The sequence below is a fragment of the Paralichthys olivaceus genome, chromosome 10, assembly GCF_024713975.1.
Source record: "Paralichthys olivaceus isolate ysfri-2021 chromosome 10, ASM2471397v2, whole genome shotgun sequence".
In the NCBI taxonomy this organism is placed as follows: domain Eukaryota; kingdom Metazoa; phylum Chordata; class Actinopteri; order Pleuronectiformes; family Paralichthyidae; genus Paralichthys; species Paralichthys olivaceus.
The window spans coordinates 18512758-18538304 of NC_091102.1; the positions used below are offsets into that span (position 1 = coordinate 18512758).

Sequence of the window (25547 nt, forward strand, 5' to 3'; positions counted from 1 at the left end):
ACATGGGTGACTGCATTATCGTTCCAACATGTCTGCTTCGGCCTGTTCATACTACAGCAGAGTTTTCATACTAAAACCAGCAGCGTTTCCAAACGTCTGTTTTCAAAACTCTAGAGTAGCATGGACGACAGGCATAAACTTAACAGTGGTCAATTTTTAGATTAATATGAAGTGAGGATGGTCTTATGCAAAGTTTACTTTTTAGAGTATGATAAATAGAAAGCTCATGAATGTTACTAGAGGAAAGGTTGATAGAAGTGACACCAAAACAATGCATTTTTAATAGTATTTGCACTAGTTAGATGGTTGGGAATACAACTCATATGAAACCACAGGGAATACTTTTATGAGCTCAGGAGGGAGTGGCTGTGTATGTATGTACATTATAGATGTGCATTCTTCTCCAAATAGATGATTATGTAACAAACAATCCACTGCGTTGCCTGCAGAACTCACCCAGTCCACAATGAGGATTTTACTGACATTGAGCCTTTGCTGCAGGAGCTTGGCTGCAATGGCAACTGAGTTGAAATAACAGAAGCCCCTGAGGACAGACGGTGAAAGAGATGACATAAACAAAGCAGTGGTTATACATTTCTTTAAGATGTACATTTATGTTTGTTTATGAGATGTGAGAGATGTAAGTAACGATGCACTAAAGGGGAAAGGGGCATTTCTGCTTAGGTTTTTCCAGTTCAGATTTACTTACATGGGTGTGCTCTCCTCAGCATGGTGTCCAGGTGGACGCACTACAGCAAAACCATTCTGTCGGGGAAAAACAAAGATCATTTACACTGTTACATAAACCATCACGGTCCACTGAGGTTAGTTGTGTCTGACCTTAAACCTGATTACTGTAATCTAATGACATGATTTCCATGACATGAAAAAATTACATTATCCCGGCCTTCCCAGAATTTTCCCAGTCAGAAAAAGTGGTGTCAGGTTTAGGGTTGCACAATAAAAGACACAAGAAAAACCGCCACAAAAAACAACACATATACAAACAGTACTTCAAAAGCCTCCAAATTCTCATCAGTTCACTTTGGGTCCAAGTAATTAATTCAATCTGAAGTACTTGTATATCTACATCAAACCAAATATCTCTCACAACAATTATTTTCATGTCACAGTTTAAGATTTAGAACAGATTTTTAAAAAAGCAGCACAATTCAGACGTGCACGCACGCACGCAGGAACAGATGCTTACACTGGGTCAGTTAAGGGGAGCTTTGTTAAGTCAGAGACCAGTGGGACTCTGTTTTGTGTTTTGGTGGCTCCCACTGCTGCACTATGTGGGGACATTAGATAGAGGCTCAGGCTGATGTAGAGCGAGGCGAGCTCAACTAATGATGTTGAGTCAGCTGCAGTGGATTAGCATCTAGCCAGGAGATTATTGTAGAGACAACTGTCTTGGATGGTTTGAGGACACCTGGTTACAGCAAGTTGCATAATGCAGCATGCACATAGGTGAATAAGAGACAGGAATTGGCATATTGTTTGTGCAGAAGAAAAATATCAATGGATTGAAAAAGGACACGGAAAGAGTAATAGAAAGAGCAGATGTAGAAACAGAAATGTGTGACAGTGTGTGTGCGCCCTGCGTAGATTTATGGCTTTCTGTGGAGTTCAGAGAGTTGTTGGTGCAGGTGGAATTTGGTAATTTGGCTGGAGAGGATCCTCAGAGGACCGACTGCATGTGTGACTGCATATGTATGTGTATACGATCATATGTATACCTTTGCACGTATATGTTAAAATCAGGTTACGCTAAGGGCAGGTCAATACCTGTGAACTATAACCCCTGCTGGAGCAAATCCACAAGTTTCTCCTGGGTTGCGGAGTACATTTGATTTACTTTTCAAACTGTGATATGACAAATCACACAATGTGCTGTACAGAAAGAGCAGACTTCTTTCTTGTAAATATGCCCACATGTAGAAGAGGTACTGACTGTATGGTGTGCTACTGTCTCTCCAAAGAATGTCATTAGTCTACGCTGTGTTGGTGCTAAGCTAACACTAAGTGCGCCGGCTGCTCTGCAGGTGGCTGTGGTGTAATACTAATAAAGCAGGCCTGCAGTGGGGACTGTTAGCATTTGCAGAGCCCGTGCTCTGTGCCTCCCTGCTGAGTTCAAACAGTAAGCAGCCATCGCCACAGACACAGGAAGGCTGGCTGGTGGGTAAGCCATGACGGGGGTGGGGAGGTCTGTCTGGGAGGTGCTAACGAGCCTTGGGATAGATGCTCTGGGAGGAGGTTTGTCTTTTCCTGAGGTGTTTGGAGTGTGTATAGTACGTGTCTGGTGTAACGAGGTTTGATTAATCCTTCAACAATACTTTCAATAAACATTTCCAGAATCACTAGGATTCAGAGTATGTGCTCTGCTTCCTTTTCTCTGTTCAGGTATGAGGCTGTCTGAAGTTGAACAGCGCTGGAAAAAGAAATGACGCAGTTAAATTTGACAAGCAGACCGACATGAAAACCATTAAAGTCTAAGTGATGGAATCCATTTAAGTGATTTTTATCTGAACGTTGTTTCACGTTGTCATCTTCTCAAGGATTATTATATGTGTGCACAGAATTATCCTCATGCAAAAGATATACAGAAATGACAAATCCTTTAGGCAAAAGAGCCATGACTCTCATTAGACTCCACAGAGATTTCAAACCAACCTTCAGTTCGCCCGATGCCACTTTGAAGACCAGCTCCACCACTGAGCCGACAGCCAGACGAGCTGCACTGGATGAGTGGACCTCATTCCAAATGGTGTCGCTGTCCACCTGTTGACACACACACACATAGTAGTGTTGTTTCCATCACTTTTTATTTCTAAAAAGAGTAAAACAAATCCATTTATTAAGGAGTAAGAGATTATACTTTCTGAACATTTAATGTGCCATGGGGTAGATATGGTTAAACACTACCAGTTTGTATTGGAATAAAATGAAAACATGTTTGTTTGTTTTATTCAGCGGTTTTGTTCTTTCTTATTTGCTGATGATTACAATTGTATGACAAATTTCAGATTCTAGTAATAATATATTTTTTTACATATTTAAATTGTTGGTTGCCTTTGATATGAAGGATTTAAGCCCTGGATAAAAAGTTGAATCATGGAAATGGCCAAAATTAAATCTACTGGACTGAAATATTGACTATTGGCAGCTTACTGCTGATTTCTGATTACAAAAAAATGACGTAGAAGTCTGGAAATATCAGAAACAAAATGAGAGTAATAATTTAAACTCTCTTATGTTCTATGATTTTGATGAACCGGAATGGAGCAAGACTTTTTGGGCTTGAATGCATTTATTTGTGTATTTATAGAGTGAAAAGATTTCAGGATTGATTGTATGTGTGCGGTGTGCTTGAGGATGTTTAGACACAGGGCAACCATTCAGTGGTCAGGCCTGATTAATGCTGAGGCACGGACAAACTTCAGCACCAGTCACAATAACACACACACACATATATACAAACTCACAAAAGCCAAATGGAACACAATATACTTTATGATTGACTGTACCCAGGGACATGCACAGGATAATATACACATCCTCCATCAGACATGGCAGATACTGCAGGCAGATGGAGCGCATGATAAACACAGAGAGAAGGAGCTGGCAGTGGAAAAGAAGAAAAGGAAGCACTGTGTGTCAGTGTGTTTGAACTGTGCACACATGTGCAGAGCGGCCGATGCCAGAGCTCTAGTGAAGCTTTGTGATGTAAACCCGGGGCTCTTCTACTTTGAATATGTTAAAACATTAACCTGCCAGTCACTCATTCCGTCAGACAGCCAGCCTTTGCATCCACACTCACTCTCTGCCTTTCAGTCAGTCGAGTGGCTAAGTCGCACATTAACCCTCGCCACTCAGTCAGCCATTCACGCCTTCAACCAGTCGGTGTGTTAAGCGACTTGACAGCTTTTCGGCCAGTCCGCCCACTTTCCTCTTGTCTCCGGTGACGGGAGTGATCAAGGCTGGAGGAGGACTCCATAATGACATCCACAGGGAAGAAAAATGTCTCTTTTTAAGTTGTGCCAAGAAAGACTTTGTCATGAAATAAAACTGTGGAGCGTTAACCATAGATCAAAAAACTGGGAAGAGGGAGAGAGGAGGTATAGAGAGCATTGCTGATGGGTGACTGACTGGAGAGGAACGAGTAGTGAATGGAAGACACTATGTAGTGGTTGAGTCAGTGACTGAGCGAGCGAGCAAATGAGTGAGTGAATGGGAAACTGAATCAAATACACAAGTCATGTTAATGAGCACAAACAGATGCTGTTCTAAAAGCAGCATGTGGAGACTGAGTGGTTTATTATTTCCCATGTTGATGTTAGTTTTGCCTCAAGCTAGGAGTGGAACACAGCTAGTCAGGAAAAAGTGAAAAGGAAGAAGTGTGTGTGTATATGTGTGTGTCCGAGATAAAAAAAAAAGAAAAAAAAGAGCGGGAACGTGCTGGAATGACGGAATGATGGTTGTCCACAGGCTGACAGCCTAATTTCAGCCCCCTTCCTCTTTACGTGTGTGTGTTTGTGTTACTTGTATGTATGTGTGTGTGTGTGTGTGTGTGTGTGTGTGTGTATGACAGGAAGACAACAATTTAGTCCCATTTGCCATTATAAAGAGCAGAACAGGGCAGCGCAGCGCTCGGGCCTTCTTGTTCCCACCAAAGCAGCAACAGTAAGCCCCCAAGGGAGAGGGGAGGGTGGGTTAAAGACTACAGAGGTAAGAGAGATGTAGAAAGGAGATGTGGAAAGAGGAAGTCAAGGCCAATGTAGGTATATATGCATGTGGATGATTGATGTTAGGTCGGCCTTTTGAAAGCCTCAATATTGTGAAAAAGACAACATAGAGACAGTAGTGTCTCTTTTCAGTCAAAAATGGAAACAACCAGTAAAAAAATATATATTTTGATGGGTTACTCAATCGACCACACATCACAAAATGTTTGAGAAAGAGAAAATCTGACTTCAGAAAGTTTTGTGCTCAAAACGTCACTAGCATTTTCATTAGAGCTTTAGGTGTATGGATTTAATCTTTTTCATATGTTCCATGACTTCAGAGGACAAATATTGACTTACATTGATTTCCTGGACACTTTCCTCATAACTACTAAACCCTAAATCTAACCCTTCTCTAAGTCCTCACCTTAATATTTTATGATTTATGACTCAAGGTCTAGCTTTTTGTTGCAGTAAGGACGACAGGTCCACATTATGAGACGGTGTACAGGTTTAGGTACCCACAACATGAGTAACTACTGGACCACACAATCATACGCACGCACAGACACACACAAAAGAAGGTGTATGACTGCTCTAACATATCAGTTTCAAAAGACAGCACTTCCTACTCAGAACGACCATCTAAATCATTGCACAAAGGTCCTAACACACTGGTATGCACACAAACAAAAACATACCCCCCCCACCCTACCAACACACACGCACACACACACACACACACACACACACACACACACACACACACACACACACACACACACAGAGCTCATATGCTAAAAACATCTGGTTATAATTACAAACATGGCGGAAAGGCAAGCAACAGCTTTTGTTGCCTCTGGTCCTCGAGGGGCAGTATTTGTATGAGTGCGTGCAAGTGTGTTAAGATTGTGTGTGTGTGCATGTTTTTTTTGTTGGTAGAACAGGAACAAATGGGACTATTATTTACACAGGGGGCAGAGAGAGAGACAGAGAGAGAGACAGAGAGAGAGAAAGACAGAGAGTGGGCGAAGGAAACAGTTGTTATACTCGTATTTGATGATGCTGAAACTATTTGTTTCATTACCAAGTCAAATGGAGCCGTGCCAGTCGGGTATTGATTAGAGTTACACAATGCTGTAAAAAAGGCAACAAGTCTATTACAACTATTTTCCACTGAATAAACTAGCGTGACTTAACACCAGTAATTTCCAAGAAATATCAGGCACATTAATTACAAACACTTAATTGGGCTGTGAATGTTTGTGAAATGACTTATGTGCGGTACAAAGACAAGACTTACCCCGATGCCTCCACATGGTAACCGCACAAACATGGGACTCACTGAACCTGGGAAAGAGGGAAATAAAATGAGAACCAGTTGGGAAATTGATAAAGAAAGAGTAAAAGTTCGGGAGGTGAAGAGGTGATATTGTGGACTTGCAGGCAAAAATGGGTGCATGACCCCTGAATCTGAGCATTTGACTTCCTGACCTGATCTAACAGCGAGAGTACACAGAGGCATGCTTGAATTGGGTGAGGTGAAGACAAAAAAAAAAGTATCTCATTGCCTTCAGGATCAAACCCCCTCTTCAGGGAAATCGAGGTTATAGGCCAGAAATGGATGGGAAATGAATAATCTTCAGTTTCTTTGAGAGATCAGAACATAAACTGAAAAATCGCTGACTTGTTTAATTTGATTACTTTCAAATGGAAACTACAATGTTGTTTTCCTTTCACATTCTGAGCCTTCATTTTTATCTCTGTCCAAAATACATAGTAAACCTTTGGTTAAGTCCAACAGACAAATCTTTTTTTACTTCTGTGAGCGATTCTCTCTGAATTTATCTGTTATACTATTTAACCTGGTGATGGACTTTTAAGAAATGTTGCAACATAAAAATTTTACTGCTCAATGTTTCAAGACTTTAAACTGATATCAAACCAGTGATGACAACCGGACTAGAGTAAAGTTTCCTGAGTGGAAGAGCAGACATCTGTAGCTCAATGGGCAGAGAATGGCACTCGCTTTATTCAGGTCAGGGCTCCAAGTCTCAATGAGCAACTTTTCATTCAAAATTTATCTTACAGAAAATAAAAAAAACATTCCAGGACGCCAAGAAAACACAAATAAGTAACATAAAATAGCTAAATCAAGAGCAAAAGTAACATTTAAAACGAATAACTCAAATAAACCAACTAAAGAAAGAACGGCAGGAGGTAAAATAAGTTTATTAAGTAAATTAAAAACTTAAATTGCCCAAAGTATAAAAATGACCTGAGCTGTAGATTGTTCTGTATGTTATTCCATGTTGCAGGTGCATGATGAGAAAAACTGCATTTACCGAGCTCAGTAAAAACAGTTGGCAGTATCTGCATGAGTGTGTACAATGAGAGGCCACATTTAAAGACAGCGTACAACAGTGTCTGAAAAAAGAAACGGCCTGTAATAGATAACCCCTGTAATATATTAACTACAAATCCTTTAATCTGTGACTACCTGCCATCTTTGTGGTTTTATTACAGTTTGCATTTTCCCTCTCTTCCCCTACTTTTCCTTTGTGTGTGTAAATCCACCTGTGTGCTGCAGCGTACACAGGAGTATCTGGTAATACTCCTGTGTACGCTGCAATAATAAGGAGAATTTATGTCTTCACTGGAATGAAAGCTTAGATGTTCACTGGGGTTTGCTCCTCAGGTTTTAGCACTCTCTCTGACAAACATGCGCACACGCACATACACACTGACTACACCTGCTCTTGGAGCCACAAAGGCTCGACCTAAGTGACTGAGCAGTCTGCTGCGACTCAGTTTAACAGCGCCGGCCGGTCGTCACCTTATCGGAACACCTCCACCTCAATTTGTTTCATTGGACCTTTTGTTATGACACTTGGTAAAACAGTAAAGCAGATTCCTTTAACAGACACTACAGCTTCATGGTATTCACATGACAGGCCAGTCGGAGCATGGGTCTGATTATACTTCATGTTGCATGTATATATATATATATATATGAATATATATGCGTGTAGTGCTGTTGTCTGCTTTGTGCTGAATCTCTTATCCTGAGATTGTACCAGGTGTGTGAAGTACCAACACTCTAACAACATTTATTTCATGATAAAACATTTCACAGTCTTCAACACATGAATCTCTTAGGAAATCTGTAAAGACGGTGCTAGAGCAACGTACATCTGGATTAAGTGTATCTGTCTATTGTACTGTTTGAGCGTAACTGTATTTCTTACAGTCCAGTTTTTGCCGCAGTGGATTGGTTCCGTAGAGCAGGACGTGGGCTTCAGAGTGGACTGTTTGTAACTCCTCCAGTGAGGCCTTCCTACCACGGATACACTGTACACACAGAAGTACAGGGGAGATGTCAGAAAGAGAAATGGACAGAACATTTGAGTGGGTCTCCATGCTCTCCATTCAAACTGCCACAGCCAGTAATGTGCACCCTGAGTGAGGAAGAGTTGCACAGTGTGTGTGTGTGTGTGTGTGTGTGTGTGTGTGTGTGTGCAGCAGTGTCAACAGATATGGCTAAACACTGCCCCCTTCTGGTCAAGGTAACAACCTGCAAAACTAGAATCCCTTAGCAAGTAGTACAAAAAAGAAAAAACCTAATATCCACAAAGACAACATAACTATACATAACACAAGCACTACCAATATCAAATTCCTTAATGATTTAGCATAAAACAACGAAGAGTTAGAAATGTTGAAGTTGTACTTATATATTTTGTTTAATGGGAATACGCACTCAGAATCTCACAAGGATAATAATCTACCACTGAGTGTTGGATGTATGAATGTTGGATTTACACTTAAAACTTGTGATAAACAACTTTTGAAGAAATGTAGCACGTGTTTATTACTTTGGATTGAACATGGAACAACTGTCCATCTAAACTGGGTCGACAATTTCTTTCAGCAGATGAAATGAATTCCTATTTTGGAGATGCAAATCCACAGGGAGTAATTTACATGTTAATCCTGTGTTATTTCTGGTGAACTGTCTAATCAACTCTGTTTCTGTGGAAGTGAATTAATAAAACTTTATTATATGAATCCATAAAGCCACGCCTCTGTGTTATCAAGAGTAACTTTGGCCTTACCTCACAGTGCGCTCTGAGGCCTGTTTCCTGTAGTCGGGACCAGATACTCTGGATACGTCCGGCGTGCTCTGGATGACTGGTGGTGTTTCCACACATACACTGGTGCTTCTGCATTAGAGAGTCATATACCAGACCTGGAACACACACACGAACACACAGACACATTCTATGTAATTATGCATCTTTAAAAACATGATTTCTATAATCAAGACAAGTGTAATTATCTATCACTCTCTCTTTCTCTCTATCTAATAGCTTCATTGAGGAAATGTCAAGTGCTGGAGAGGGTCCAGGGAGATGAGATAATTTTGTGCAGTGAATAACACTGTGTTTTATATTGCCAACAAATATGTGCATAAATGTTGCTACTGTAAATGGGTTAATCATGCAGTATATTTTCAGGAAAAGTTAACCTGTGAAAAGTAACCACATAATAGGAAGACAGTGTGTTTCTAGATTTTTGTTTGCTAATCTACTTCATAATGTGTTTCAGTGTGAAAGCAACAGACATACAAATAAAAAAGAGCATTTGATATTCAGTGTAAGTTCCATATTATTTTTATTAGGGGTTGTATTTCTACCAGACCTGTAGTAAATCGAGGCTTGGCGGTCGGCTCCTGTACTGCCATTGGGAAGGAGGAGGAGGCTGGAGATGACTGGGCCCTGGAGAGCGGGCGGTGTCCCGCGAAGCTGGCTGATAACCCAGCTGCTTCAATGGAGGCCTGGTAGTTCCTCAACTGGTGAATCCGCTGCTGCTCTAACAGCAGGGCCTGCTGCTTTCATGGACAAACACACACACACAGTGACATCCAGTAAACTGTGGACTGCAATGTCATTCTAATGCCAGAAGATGGCACTAGATACTTACAATAGAAATGTGAAGCTGCTCTACTGAAACATACACACTGCATCAATAAGATGTTATTGTGTCGCACAGGGAGGTACTAGTTTTCAGTTCAATTATGCAGAGGTTTAAATGACAAGACCAAACATTTACAAAAATAAGAAAGTAATTCAGGGAAATTCCACTGTGAAATATTTGGAATGACAGATTATTCACCTTTATAATACGTTTGATGAGAGTTTTAAGGTGAAAAGACGATTCTTACCGTTTAAAGAAAAAAGGATAATGCAAACTATGAATCTTATTCTTATTCTTAGAGTGACTTCACATTATGATGATCATGAGAGTTTAAAGGATGACGTCAATTAGAAAGCACCAGAGTGAGCAAAGTGAGAACTCAGGTTTTTGAACATGTACGCATTAAAAGGTTGGTTTTAAAGTCTCTCATATTAGAGACTGGAAATTATTTATATGTAACAGAGTGAAATATTTTCCACTGAAAAAGAGTCTGACCATGCAGTCCTGTTATTCTATTCTAATAGGCGGGTCTTCTTACACTATGGCCACCATGGCGACAGTGAGAAGAGTGGCTGATTAAATTTGGGTGAGTGGACAGCAGGGATGGGCAAGACAGAAGAGGACACGGTGTCCTGGCCGTGTGTGGGCGTGCGTGTTCGTGGTCACGGATCAATTTCAAGCCAAACAGAGACAGATAATACACGTCGTACGCATCTGGAGACAAGTAATGAAAAAAAAAAAAAAGGAGCCTCTGTGAAGGCGCACATGGATGGCATGCATGTAGATATGCAGTGTGGAGGAGGTTTTCCATACCCTAAGCTTTTCATGAAACACATCACTGTGCATGAGCAGTATACGAGTTGTGAGTGCAAGTGTGTTTTGTATGAATATATGCAAACGTACAGAAGTTTAAATTATACTTTAAAGTTGACTGCTCAGTCAGTTTTGAAGAAAGGCAAATGAAAGGTACAGTAAAATGTTTCAGCCAGTTACTGTTAGTGCCATCTGTCACAACTGCCTGCATTAAAACCGAATCACGCCCAGTCTATAATTTCCACAACTCCCTCTTCATGTAAGCCCCTCATTCTCTTTCACGTCTGAATTATAACTTCTTCTTCTACTCCCAGTCCCACTCTCCACAACCCTCTCCCCTCATCCTCACCTGTCTGAACAAGAAGTCCTGCTCAGCCTGTCTCTCCCTCTGCTCCATCTCCTCCTGCTCCTGGAGGTCTGGGGGCTCCTGCTTGATGACCAGCCCCCGGAGCGGCCCTGTCTCCTGCACGGAGGGAGAGGATGAGGACAAGGAGGACAGCCCCTGGTGCTCCCGGAGTTCCTCCTCTGTCTCCTCTGGGTGACTCTGATGCTGCCTGGCCGACCCTGAGGCGATGGAGCATGCGGAGGAGACCTGATCGCCGGGCTTCGAAATTATCTAGAGGACAAAAAGAGAAACCAGACCTTTAGGTGGGAAGTTTTACTTGACATTGCTAAGATTATAGATCTAATTTCTGTTGGGTCTTATGTTCTGAAAACAAACTGTGAAGCAAATGTTGAAATCAAAGGAATCAACTGGTATGAGATAAAGGGTGATAGTAAGCTATAACAAATAACCAGTGAGGGCAAAAAGCAAAATAAAACCTTATTTTTAAATAAAATAGTTTGTATATGTGAGGCTGAAACACTGTTTTCTTTTGTCTTGTTGGGAGCAACAATTAACAAAGACATTTATTCAAACAAGAGAAAATAGAATCTTGTGAAATCTTGAGAAATGTAGCTTTAATGACACAAGACAGGAGAGGGAAGCAAAATCTTGCTGTCTCAACTGAGAGAACATCAGGGACAACAATGTGCAACGCTAGAAAACCTGCACCACTTCAACATGTATTGGTACACTGCACATGTTTTTCTATTCCAAAAATAGCTAACTGATCAGCTCCAGTACAAAAACAATGTAAAGAACACAAAGTTCAATCAAACAAAAGCTGACATTAGGCAGGCACTTGTACTATCTGTACATAGAGATAAACCAGATCTGTACTCTGGACTCTTTGTTTGATTGTTTGTTTGTTTTAAATCTCTATGACTACTTATAATTAACACAGGTACGTGCACTGTGCCTGAGCCTGTGGCAGAGAAGAAAAAACTGAGCTAAAGACATGAGGGGAAAAAGAGAGGAAGAAATGCAGAGGGGTGATTTTTAGGGAGATTTGCTGTGTCCCTGTCTCTGTCGTCAAAGACCTCAACCTTGATGTGCAGGTCATGATTGGAGTGGCCCACAGTACATGGAACACACACACATTAACACACACAGAGAAAAAGACACACATACGTACGCACACACTCGACTGGCATATTGCCCAGGGAACAGTCCATTGACGTCAAAGAGCAGGCTCTTGCCTCATCCCAGTCCCTCTTCTCCAAACAAACTCAAAACACTCTTCCACTGCTGCTGTGCTGACTCTCTCTCTCTCTTGTTGTGCTCTTTTTCTCTCAACCCCCACCCCCCCCTCCCTCCTCCCCCTCCTCCTCTTCAACAGAGGAAATAGTTGCTGGGATATGAACCTTGCTGGGGGGACAGACACTAATAACGCCTGTTGAAAGACAGAGAGAGCGGGAGGTGGAGAAGAGAAGGTGCTTGCATACACAAACACTTGACTCTAGTTGACTCAACATATCTAACTCTCTCTTTCACACATGCACACACTTTGACAACAATATCAGTTAAGTAAGTATACCACAGTGTTGCCCTAGCTGTCTGAGATAATTAGCGGTGGAGGCAGGAGGCTCAGGCTGGAACTGATTCAAGATTCTTTCATTCCTTTCTTTGCTGCCAACATGTCTAACTGTTTAAAGCCAAATTTGAAGTTTGCAGGAAGTGCCCACTTTCCTTGCTGACTTGACTAAAAAAATGTGAACAAGGAAAGGAAGGAAGGCCACGGATGACTCATATTTTACAAAGCGGTTGGTCTCCAGTGGTTGACAGGGTAAATAAATGGAAATAAACACACCACTGGAGTATTTGTGAGAATAGTTTGTAACATTGCACTTCCTAGTATATGTGGAAATAATCTAATTCAGTGGCAGCCATGGTGGTGCTTGTCACTGTGAAGAGAAGTGGTATTTTCAATCATTCTGCAGGGACTGCTGCAGTCTGGATTATTCTACTTACTCGTATTAAACAGAAAGGAATTGCTAGTTTTAAGAGGCTGACTTTATTATGCAGCAATAAAACAGTGTTTCCTTGGGCTACTTTTTACATTTCCCCTTGTGCCATGTTCTTTTAAAGGCAGTTAAAAGGCAAAACAAAGGCAACGACTAGCTGGGGACGTGTAATCTATTCAAATTAAATTTTGTAATAGGAAGAAAAGGACTAGTGTGGATTCAAGTGCATACATTAATATTAGAAAAAAACATCCAATGTGGCCTTACAGCAGGAGGGTTAGTGGTTCGCATCCCGGTCTTTTCAGGGGTCTTTCTGTCAGGAGTTTGCATGTTCAACCTACATTGGTTTTCTCTGGGGAATTCGGGCTTCCTCCAGACCAAAGACAGATTTGGTTAATTAATTGGAGACTCTAAATTGACTGTAGGCCCGTGTCAACTGGGATTAGCTCCAGGTCCCCCTGCAGCCTTCGATGGAGAAGGGCTACAGATGATGGATGGATGGATTTAATGGTCACTTTACTATTAGTGCATGGTTACACAGATCACCAGCTCAAGATTATTCTTGCTTAATCACATTGTTTGCTTCTGACAGTTACTTAAATCTTAACTTAAAGCAGCAGTTATCTCAAAGTCTGAATGAGAACGTCAATGCGTTTTGAATGTTTTTGCTTTGAATTGGAAGTTCAACTAACACACCCTCCTCATTCCAGGTCATATTTGAAGTGTGGTATCATAAAAATAAAACGCAGATCATTAAGCTATCTGACCTTTAAATGCGAACAACACGTTGTATGGCTCTAGCTCACTGAATAAACACCATCAACTTTAACATGGAGGAGTTAATTGAACCCTTACAACTTGTGACAAGCATTGATGTTAACACTTGACTGGTGTCTGAATACAGTGAAAATGTAGAAAGGGGATTAGGCAAGTGGTATAAAGATACAGTGTAGTTTCTGTACAAAGACCCCATCAACACACAGACACCAAAAAGACAGACATCAGCTGATTTCAGTGAGACTAGTGGGCTGCACACTGAGCCACCATGAGTTACTGCAAATCTGCTGATAATGTCAGCAGAAGTAATGTGAATAACATTGATAGCAGCGACAGTACGTGGTTTTGAAGCTTCCTCTATAATTACACACTCACAAAGGTCACGAGGTAGTGATTTGTAGAGTTGTTCTGTCGTAAAGTGAAACATTAAGAGAAGATTCTCAGTGATCTGAAGAGAAACTTGGAGCATGTGTTGCTTTAAAACAGATTTAAGGAGCTTACAGTGGACGTAATTCTGCTGATGACAGGGGGATTACACATGTGGTTTGCTTTTCTAGAAACTGTAAACCTTTGATTTGACTGAATTATATTACAGCAATAATTGTTTGAAAAAGACCAAAAGCATTTAGCCATGCTGTCTGTAAACACATCTTTTGTCTATGTGACGCTGGAATTGTGTTCATAGTCAGAACACGATATTCGATATTTAAAAAAATAAAACAGGAAAAACAAAATTCAGCTTAACACAAAATATGGGCACAATAAACTGCGAGCAGGAAGTAAACATGGCTTCTTACTTCATAAGTCAACATGACTGGTTTAGAGATATCTGCACTGGCTACTGTAGATTTATACTTTGCAACTACTATCTGGTTATTACACAACTGGAGTGACTGGCTTACATTAAAATGAATAGTGCAGTGCCTGTTCTAAACATGACTGGTTACTTGTCCTGTGTTGTGGTATGGAGCTACTGCAGATTCATTGTCATTCCTCAAACAGTTCTACAATATACTGTCACATTTTTATTGTTTGTGAGGAGGACGTGTGGGGGATGTTGTGTGCAAGACTGCTGAGAAGACTTGATAACTGCGGGCTGAAGACAAACTGTCTATGGTGACTAACTGAGTGAAGTTACCTGGTTTATCTGCAATGATGATTTTAGTCAATCTTTTTCATATAATGATTTTGATATTTGAATTTTTACTTTGAAGACAACTTGCTAAAGAGGAAGTGATTCTATGAAGAGAACTGCAACCATGAATATCTAGCTAAGTCTCCACTACAATTAATGTGCCAAGTGTGAAGCCAATGAGACTCACGGTTCACTAAATATGCATTCCACATACAGACAGAAAATTGTAGAATTAGAAGGTAAATGAATTAAATAAACCTAAGCAACAAAAATATATATATTGTTTTTTTTTTTTTTTAAAACGCCATCCACACTGATTTGTCACATTCTAATTTTAAGTTGCCTGGATAAGAGCATTAACACAACTTACTACATGAAAATAACTTGGTTTTACACCTAAGCTGCAGACTCACAAAAGCCTGCAGTCTCAAAGCAGAGGGAGTCACTTACAGCCAAACACCACACACATAATGGAGCTGAATCCTACAGGAAGTTCGGTACACACACACACACACACACGCAGAGTGACGCACGCACAAACACAAAGAGCCATCTCCCTCTTGACAATGACACTTACAGTGCTGCAACTCCCCTCATCACGTCGCGCACACACACAGCCGCATATATAAGCACACACTACACACACATCGACAAGGATGCAGTGGGTCATTTCCTGTGTGGCCATATATGGAGGCAGCTTCCTTAGAGCACAGTTGCCAGGGTGACAGGGAGAAGTAGGGATACATGAACATAGACAAGAAAGACTGCTGAGAAGACTTGATAACTGCAGGCTGATTCATCCTGCTCTTGGACCTGAGACAGGATTCACAGACATTAACCAAATCAGTGTCGTGTAAATGGACAAATACACACGCACGCACGCACACACACACCTTGTTGATGATGTGCTGCTGCTGGAACAGTTGCTTGTGTTTCTCCAGGAACTGCTGGTGCTGTTGTTGGACCACCAGCTGCTGCAGGGCCTGGGCCTGTCCACACTGCTGCTGGGGCAGTGGGGCTGACTGGGTTCTCCCCAGGGGACGGTGGCCCCGTGCAAGCTTGGAGACAGTGGGTGACGGCAGCGAAAGACCACCCAGCCCAACTGTGTTGAACACAGAGTGGTTAAAGTCAATTTATTATCATTATTTTTTTATTTTAATAAACACAGTCACATTTAAATATTTGTGGCTACAATTATATTTTTACTTGCTCACTTAATTGTGTCCAATGCCTCATGGTTGTGAGGCCCTGTGGGCTTTTGTATTTAATGAGTTTGCAGCGTGTCATAATTTATGTGATTAAGCTGTTGAGTAAAATGTTTTGTTGCTAATAGGATTACACAAATGAGTCCCAGGTCATAAAAAAATCCATAATTTTGCTTTGAGTACAAGGCAAAGGTTGAAGTTACATTTAACAGTCCTGCGATTTATCTTCAAAATACTATTGATAATTACTACTATGTACTTACTCACTTAAAAACTTGCAGATCAAGAGTCTTGTGTAAGATTTATAGTCAAATAAAAGAGGAAGCTATTCTAACAGAATTACTCTTTATAATAAACTTACTATATGTCTCGTCATCCCATCAAGAGTTTTTCTGCATGCATTATAACAGTCAAATTACAGATATGTGCAGTCCCAGTAGCCCAGCTGACAGCAGGAAATAAAGAGTGCTGTATATTATTATGGTAATTGCTTCACAATCATTAATTGAGAAACCAGCCACTCAATGTTGAGCAGTAAGGAAAATGAATGTTGTAATGAACACTGACCCACTGGATTTTGGCTCTGCTCCAGCAGCACCATGTGTTGGAGAAGGGGGTTGTGACCAGCTGTGCCCCCTCCCACCCCCTCCCTGTCCAACGCTGAAGATGCCAAGTAGGAGGGCAGGTGGGCAGCGGGCAAGAAAGGAGGGGTCAGAGGAATGCCCTGCTGTAACGCGGGCAGATGACTCTCACCATCTTGGTGTCCTGATACCACCTACAAAGATAGAGGGAGAGAGAGAGAGAAGACATGAGGAGTGAGAAGAAGACGACACAAGCAGACACAGATGGATGGAGACAGAAGGGTCAATTGAGACAGAGAATGAGTGAGATGGACAGAGAGAATCAGAGAGAGAGACAGAGGGACTTGAAAGATGCCAAAAATCTGGGATCAGAAAATAATCTCTAGAGCCTCAGTTTTTGGAATCTGCAAACTTCATGTACAGAATCAGAAAGACAAAAGCTCTATGATTGTTGGTTTACCATTATTCTTTTTCATAAAGTAACCTGTCAGTGAATGTTGTAAATGTATTTTAATGTGTTCAAACACAATTTCTGTGCATGTTAAAATTATATAATATTGTGTCAATGTACTCACAGTGTTAGTGAGGCCTGTGGCTGGCAGTCCCAGGGTGATGTTGGGCAGAGACGGAGAGGTGTATAAAGACAGGTGGCTGAGAGACCCTTCCCTCGCTGCCAATCTCTGAAGCAGGGAGGCCTGGACATACACAACCACAAAACATTGCAATAAATGCTATTTTACACAAAAACTAACTTCAATAAGCACAAATAAACAAAGTTGAGCCTTATCCTAGTTATAAGTGAAACCATAAACCCAAATCTTAACCCCTGAAGACAGAAATATGTCTTCACGTTGTAAGGTCTATGACTTAACAAACTTAACAAAAAGAAGTACAAGTGTACACACACACACAAAAACGTGCACACACACACACATTTGTAGTTCTATCTTAGTGAGGAAACTCACTGACACAATACACTCCCTAGCGCCTAACCCAAACCCAAACCCTAAAACCGAGTCTTAACCCTCAAACAGCCCATTCAATAAGTGAAGACCGGTCAAAATGTCCTCACTCTTCAGGGTCTATGCTTAAAATGGTCCTCACAAAGATATAAGTAGTAACACACACACACACACACACACACACACACACACACACACACACACACACACACACACACACACACACACACAAAGCCCTCCATTAAAATAAACACTGCTAATCTCCTCCAGGAATCATTTGGTGACCACACTGCCTAATACACACAAACACCATAACACACAAGTATTTGCATATGCAGTCATACAAATGCACACACGCGAACTAATGTGGGTTACCTCTCCTGGGCTGCTGGAAATGATGACCCCATTCTCACTGGGGATGTTACTGGAGCTGTTGTTGGGAGAGCTGGGACCAGAGCCTGGAGCACTATTGCATGCAGACTCTAAAATACACACAACACAGAAATAAGATTTTTTTCCTCAAACAATATTCAGTATTTAGAGTATATGAAACATTAAGCCAAAATCCAAACAGTGATCTTTGAAATATGTTCAAACAAAGTACTAAAAAATATTTGAAAAAACAGATATAATGGAGCAACAAAACTACGCACCAGCCACATCCAGGGAACGCTTCTTGGCAGTAGTGATTAGACCATCTTTCCTGCGGAGTAGAGGGCTGCTGCGGCGCTCCGTCACCTTCTGCTTTAGCCTGGAACGAAGCTTCAGGTTGGGCTCAGAAGCTGTTGAGATATAGAGAGGAACACGGAGAAGGTGGAGGATTTACTCATAAAGTCGGTTGAGAATAAAATAAAACTGTTAAGCTACTAGAGCTTTTTGTTATATTTGATGAAACATGGCCACTAAAAAAAACTAGAAGGTTGTCTAAAATATGTTTTTGTCCCATCCCATGTAACAAACATGCAACAGGAGGAGATAACTAGGTGAATGAAGCTATGTGCCTAGGTTAACAATTTGATATAAAGCTGGATGTTGATGTGTTACACCCCAACTTAGCCCCATTAATGTGTTGAAAATGACAGATTTTCTAGAAAGAGCCACTCTGGCACTCAGCTTTGTGATAGATTGCTGGGCCACACAAGTGGGAGCTTGTTCGCAGGCGTGTTGTCGGGCTAATGAGCTCGTCCCTATAGGCCACACCGTATGTGTTGGCTGACAGATTCATGAGCTGAGGTTAGCCATCATCAGGTGACAGTGGGAAGCGCTGCAACAAGAAGGGAAACGGCCAACTGGCAGCTTTCTTGACCCCATGCTTAATGATGCTGCCTCTGTGCATTTCTAACGAACACTGTTTGTTTCCAGACACTTTCAATTTGTGTGTGTCTTCATGTGTTGGTACGTGTGTTGGTACGTGTGTTTGTGTGTGCCTGACTCGACATCTCTTGGGACTCTGCTTGAAAACAGATGCTCCCGAGCTGTATTGGTGAGTGGCTTGTTCGTTTCTGGCCAGACATGGTTCAATGTCACTCTCTTCCTGCCAGACTACACCAAACACAGGCAGTTTGTTTCTACTTCCTCCTCCACTGGCTTCCCTCTGTTAGCTGAAGCTGGACAGTTGACCAACAACTGACCCTACGCTCCTCCAATGACCTTGTGTCAAAGATGTTCATTAGTCTACGAGAAGGACTTTCTGCTACAGTGGAAGTGGAAGAGAATGATTTTTCTTTGTGTCCTATATTCCTTGATAGAAGACTTATTCAGGGTCATTATCAACCATGGGCCCTTGCTTCCAGCAGCCTTCAATGCTAATCGAGGTAGGATGATGCTTCACTAAGTTTTAATGTACTTCAAAGAGGTGCAAGCAATACACCTCACAGTCAGTGAGGTTGAGATGACCTATGGTGGATCTATAATGTCTAAGTACCTTTTTAAATGGACTTTCACTTGTAAGGGAAACAATGCTCCAAGTTATGAAACTCAATTATTTAAAAAAGTGCTTCTTCAAAGTGGAGAGCACTCTTTAATTGTCCTCGTTAGGAGGAAACGGATGGGTCAGGATGTTATGCTATGCTTTAGCTGAACTGGAGGAGAAGAAAGGCTACGAGGGATGGAGCATGGTGAATCCAAGTTCAATTTTAGTCTATTCTAAAATGGAACTCAAGCTTTTTAACATCTATTTTAACATTTGCTATTGTTGCAATAATTTTTGATACATAACGTAAAACAATAACAGAAAATCAAGTCCTGCGGGCCAAAACTGGCAGGCCAGCAATAATATGGTCCCGCCAGATCAGTTTGATGACTTGGTATTTTTATTTCACCATATAAGACTGATACAGCCAAATATGTGGATTTTGCGTATGCTGATCTCCAGCATGTAGCTACATTTATAGAATCACTTACTCGCAATTTGTCCACAAAGTAAAAGCACACTGTCTGTTTTGTTGCTGTAATGGCTTATATCGAGTTGAATAACAGAGCTTTTATTTCAAAAAGTCATGAACTTGGCTCTGAAGATTGTATCGATTGCCTAATAGACCTCTGAAATAACAGACACGCAATTTATGAAAAAATAACAGCAGTTCAGTTAATCATTCAAACTTATTTATAAGCCACACATCACGTGAACAGTAATAAAAAACATCGGCTATAAAATCGATTAAAAAAAAACAGAATCTGGTCGATCATGGACACACAGTCAGGAGAACATAAACTTCTCTTACTTCACTCTGTACCATAGACTCTACATAAAAAAGCTCCACCCAATGTCCAGCACGCAAACAAGAAATAAACATACTTGCCAACCCCTGAAATCTTGTGGGTTGTCTGTGAGCCATTTTGATACTGAACGTACGTTAACCATCCCCCTACATTTAAACACTACTACACTGTGAAGATTTATTGACAGTGGCTGCAAAGGTGATAGAGACTGTAGACTATCTGGTGGGAGCCATGGAACGAGAAACATGGCACAAATTAACAAGAGAGGGTGGGGTGGGGGGTATTTCTCAAGTAATTAAGAAATGGATGAATAAAGAGAGGAGTGGATGGAGCAAGAGATAAGCTTGATAGAAGGTGAAATGGAAGGTTAGAAGGATGTTTGGACGACAGTAAAGGAGAAAGAGAAGGAAGGTGAAGTGGGGCTTTAGTCGCAATGGGGGTGTTCACCTCAGGACACAGTGACTTTCAAGGGTGTTAATGCCGACTGGGCAAAAGCACACCAGTGTGCACACGTGCGAACACACTCGCTGCAGAGGGCCCAGACTGGTTTTACTGCTGACTCTGGCATTTTACGGTAGCCACCCCTCTCTCTCCTCATCCCTCCCTCCATCCATCCCCTCCCATCTCTCTTTTCCTCTAATTCCCCCACATCTCTCTTCCCTCTGCCATCTCTCCTTCATTGTTGATCCTTTCTTCTTTGTGCCCTTTAGCAAAGGTGGATTTGCCACCTTGTTACAAAATGTATCACTCTCCTACTTTATGATGACGAGGACTCAGACAATAAGCCACATTTTTTGTGAGACATCCTTGCACATTCTGATTATTGTAGCTCCAGTTGTAACAGTATGACTTCTGTGTTCCTGCAGATGTCTTGCGGCAGTCCTGACGTTACAAGGAATTCCACAGAAGCCATGACCTCTTAAGGATAACGCACAATAGTCCCGGTTGCGCTGCATATTTATTTTATATGTTATGCGTCACATCCTCAATGTCATGCACCGATGACATGTGGCCTCAAATGTCGTGTCTCATAACAGACATCACTGGACTGACGAAGCGTTGCCTCTATGTGAGAGACACATAGAGACAACCTTACAAAAACCTTAAACCTTCCCATCTGATAGCACATCAATAGCAGATTAAAAATGCTTAGGATTTCAACAGGACTGGAGGAGGATTGCTTTTCTGATACATCACATATTGACCGGTTGCTCGTCTGTTTTGACAGATTGGAGTCCCGAGCTGCTAGAGTCATGCTGGGGGAAGCCGTACTGCTCCTCTACAGAAAGGGATCGATAAAGTAGTTTTCTGAAACTCATCAATGGTGCTTCCCAGAAATAATATATTTGTGGTTGATACATTAGATAGATAGGTTGGATAGAAATAAACAGACATTTGGAGACAAGGTTTTGTCTCATTTACATATTTTCTAGAAAGAGACAGGCAAATAAACCATATTGAATTGATTGAAAAAGGTTTATACAGCCTAGGATTTGTATAAACAGGATATTTGTTGTTACACTTGCCCTTACATGTAACATCAATATATTTAACCATCTCCTCTGTGAGCATACAGAGTGGATATAAGCTTTGCCATTTTCCCTGTAAGTTACAACTCATGAGACTTTCTCAAAGAGGTGACATGAGCTTGTTAAAATCAGTCATGTCTGTTGAATGACTGAGGTGAGTGGAAAAAGCAGATGGTGATTTTTTTCCCCAGTTATTTTAGGTATTTAACTGCCACTCATAAGATGCCAGAGCTACCCACAGCTGCATGAGCACCAGCACACCCAATTTCAATTCCATTTACTCAACTCAAAACCATTTATTCCTACCAGATAACTGGACTTTATGTCAGTACTAGTGCATTTAAAAAAAACAACCAATATATTTTACAGTGTGTATTTCATTCCCTTTTTTCATTGTTATTTGACCTGGTTCAGGTTAAACCCTTTGAAAAACAAATACAGAGAATTAATGTCATAGAACATTATTTTATTATATAGTTTGACAGTCACAACTGAAAAAGAATCCAAAACCTTTTATCCCCTTTGCCTTGGTGAACTCCCCGTACTTTATCCTGTTATGGGATTGCTAGTGTTGTAATTGGCAACACTATCGTGCAACAAATACCTCTCCAAATTGAAGTCTTGCAACCGGTACAAGTCGCTGTTTTACTTGTGGGACTTCCCAGAATGACATATTGCTAAATTGTTGATATTTTTGCAAGCTCTGGCTAACACTACCCAGTGGCAGTGCAGCACAACTGCAGTTTTAGAGCAAGGAAGAAGAAGTGATTTCAGGGAAAATTGCAGTTTTGTCTGAGTGACACTAATATACTTTAAAGATATGGTATCTGATCAGTACATAGATTCGCTAATGCCTGACGATGCACTTTCTGAAGTATCAGAAACATTTTTGATGCTGGTACCAAGAAGTCCGATAATCAGTGAGGTCAAATGGACAAGCAAGGAATGAGTGTTAAAAATGAAGTTATCTCCATTAAGGTCAGAGGAGATGGGCCGGTAGTTTCAAAAGCATTGAATGGTAGAAAATGAAACAAAGAAAATGAAAATGATGGCTGTAGAGATCCTGCATGGTTTCAAATATTCAGTGCACAGTGTGGTATGGGAATGTTCGCGACTGTCTGACAGAGTGAGGGAGAAAAGAAAGGGGTCATCATGACAAGTCTGCGCCTGTCATGATGGCCTGACAGACTTCCTGCCGCAGCATTCAAAGTGGCCCTCTGTGTTCCATTATCACAAAGCCTCTAAGTCTTGGACAACGACCACTGTTGTAATATACTGTACGTCTGGACGAGAGAGAGAAAAGGAATTCTCAAAGTACATTTATAATTTACACGCATACATTACCCACATGGGTCACCACAGGCGAAAACGTCATGCGTGACAGTTCCAGGCGTCAGAGCAGCACACAACTGTGGTGACCACTGTCACTCACTTCCTCTAGAACACAGTTCATCTTTGTGTCTGCCCGTCTAATCTCGTCTGCTTACTAGTGACACAACAGTTCCTCTACATGTGTAGTCAGCATTCCCTCTATGTGTCGCCTCACAACTGACACAAAGACCAACGCCTTCAAATCTCAAACTCTACTTTTCCTAAAACATGTTATTTCTCTACATATGCACTTTTATGTGTTTGAAATAAACAGTTTGTTTTGCCTTGTGTCAGTGTCAACTGGGAGGTATGAATATTTCTTTGCACCACTGGAGACACCCTGAATTACATCTGAGTGTCCCTTAAAGTTGAAACTTGCACTCAGCGGTTGTGTGCCAGCTCTGACTCCAGCTCACGGCAGGTGGTCAGGGCTGCAGAATACACAGAGTTTGGCCTCCAGCTGTGAAAGCAGCCAGTGAAACTATCAAGGCAGCAGCTGATGCAAAGTGAATGATCACAGCTTGGCCGTGTGTAACATAGACAGGAGGACAGAGAATCTACAGTGTGATAGCAGGAGGCAGGAACAGAGGTTTGCTTCAAGGACACTTCTCAGAGGAGCAAAACGTTGTTTTGTTGAACAGTGTGATTTATGACCTCTCTGAAGGAGTGTGACTTGAATGTGTTTGTTAATATCAGTGTGGAATAAGTCTGTTGCCACTGTAATATCATTATGGTGTTACTATGAGCAAAATGAACATCCCCATCATTCCAACATATTGTCAGAGACAAAGACTACAAGCAATCCTGTGAGCCGCCAGTGCTTTTTTTTCTGCTTCTATTGTTTAATGTCATCTCAACTTCCACCAGTTTGTCCCAAATTCTGAACTAACCCAAACAAATGTTTTCACACTGCAAATGACCTGAACCATGGATCACTATGGTCTAGACCAGGAAAACCACTTTTGGTCAGAATTGTTGTCCGTTGACCCAGACTGTGGTTCGAGGTACCTTTCACTCATTTAATTTGGTTCAGAATAAACTGAAAAGTCAGAGAGTCCAGGCCAAGCAAAGTTGGTGTAAAAGCCCCTCAGTAACTATGACAATGTTGGTATTCTGCTTTTATCGGCTTTAGGGTTTCAATTGTTCTACTTTCTAATGCTTCCACGCTCTGTCCTTCCACCTTTATTGACAGAAAGATTCAAAAGACCCCCAAATAGTAACCTTTAACATCGTTCTTAAATATAGTATTTTAGAGGCTCCTTTTAATCCTCCAGTAGCTGACTCCAGGTTTGTGGGCCTGATTTAGAAACCTAATAAGCCATTTCAATTGCTTATGCAGGGAAAAGGGAGATTAGGTTGCCCTTCTAGACAGACAATGGGTTGGTGGCTGCAAGAGGTGGAGGAATACGGAGGTCAGAAAGTCACAAAATCTCAGCAACACCATAGCCCCAGACTGTACCTGTTTTACGGAGAGGGAAGTCATCTTTTGAGTCATATGTGCCCAGCAATGGGTGGTTGTACGCTGACAATGTTGTTTGGGGAGGAGAGCTCTGGTCCAAAGAGCTGTGCTGGGTTTTTCTACAAAAAAGAAAGAAAGAAAACATCAAACATTATGAGTGCATTTGCAATATGATGTTAAGTCTTTACAGGGAAAATCTGAAAAATATTTTGCCCCTAGTTTCTTGTTATTGTATTAATAAACATATTAATACAATAACAAACCTATTTTGTTCCATAGTTAAGAGAATAACATCCAATTCATCCAGGCAGCGAATAAGCTCTATGATCAACTCCACTTCTGCAGGCTGGATAGTTTACACTACACAATGTCACAAATACCATAAATGTCAAACATGTAAGTACTTGTACTTGTAGTATTTCCACTTCATACTTCTACTCTGATACAAATCATTGTATTTTATACTCATAACATTTATTTGACAGCTTTAGGTCTTTTAAATTCTTAATCAATAGATATTATAACAAGCTGTAAAAACCCATTGTTAAAGACTAAACCAGTGGTTTTCGAAAATGTTCCACTTCTGAAAAAGCATTTTAGTTTTTTCAAATGTGTTTTACAAAAAACTTCTCAAATCCTTTAATGATCCAGTACCTCACCACAAATCAAAGAAACAAGCTTTCACAACAATCTAACATCCAATAAAAACAGTTTAGAATGTATTTTGCTCTTGCCCCATCTTCTGCTTACACAGCTGCTTCAATGATGTCATAGAGCTTAATAAAATAATATAATAATCGGTCAAACGAGTACTTTAAAACTTTAACTAGCTAACTAGCCTTTATCTGACGGTGTCAGGTGTAGTTCAATTTAAATATTTCAGCCAAGAAACCGAAAAGAAATGGTACATAAACCTTTTGAGGTCAAATGTGCCCCTGAAAAAGTAA

At 41.0% G+C, this 25547-nt stretch overlaps 1 protein-coding gene across 4 annotated transcripts in view; it reads right to left on the bottom strand.

Moving 5' to 3' along the window:
* Positions 1-25547, bottom strand: part of hdac4 (histone deacetylase 4) — a 125208-nt gene that overhangs the window by 23040 nt on the left and 76621 nt on the right. For 3 of the 4 annotated variants that reach the window (XM_069532741.1, XM_069532743.1, XM_020090129.2), the window contains 14 exons: positions 24601-24719; positions 18174-18302; positions 17896-18002; positions 17134-17253; positions 16545-16752; positions 15666-15874; positions 10864-11130; positions 9426-9615; positions 8840-8973; positions 7973-8075; positions 6028-6074; positions 2674-2781; positions 710-765; positions 457-544 (listed from right to left, as the gene is read on the bottom strand). In XM_069532741.1, the coding sequence (XP_069388842.1) occupies positions 457-544; positions 710-765; positions 2674-2781; positions 6028-6074; positions 7973-8075; positions 8840-8973; positions 9426-9615; positions 10864-11130; positions 15666-15874; positions 16545-16752; positions 17134-17253; positions 17896-18002; positions 18174-18302; positions 24601-24719 (1885 nt within the window). The remainder of the gene's footprint in view (positions 1-456; positions 545-709; positions 766-2673; positions 2782-6027; positions 6075-7972; positions 8076-8839; positions 8974-9425; positions 9616-10863; positions 11131-15665; positions 15875-16544; positions 16753-17133; positions 17254-17895; positions 18003-18173; positions 18303-24600; positions 24720-25547) is intronic. The other variant, XM_069532742.1, reaches the window with a different exon arrangement.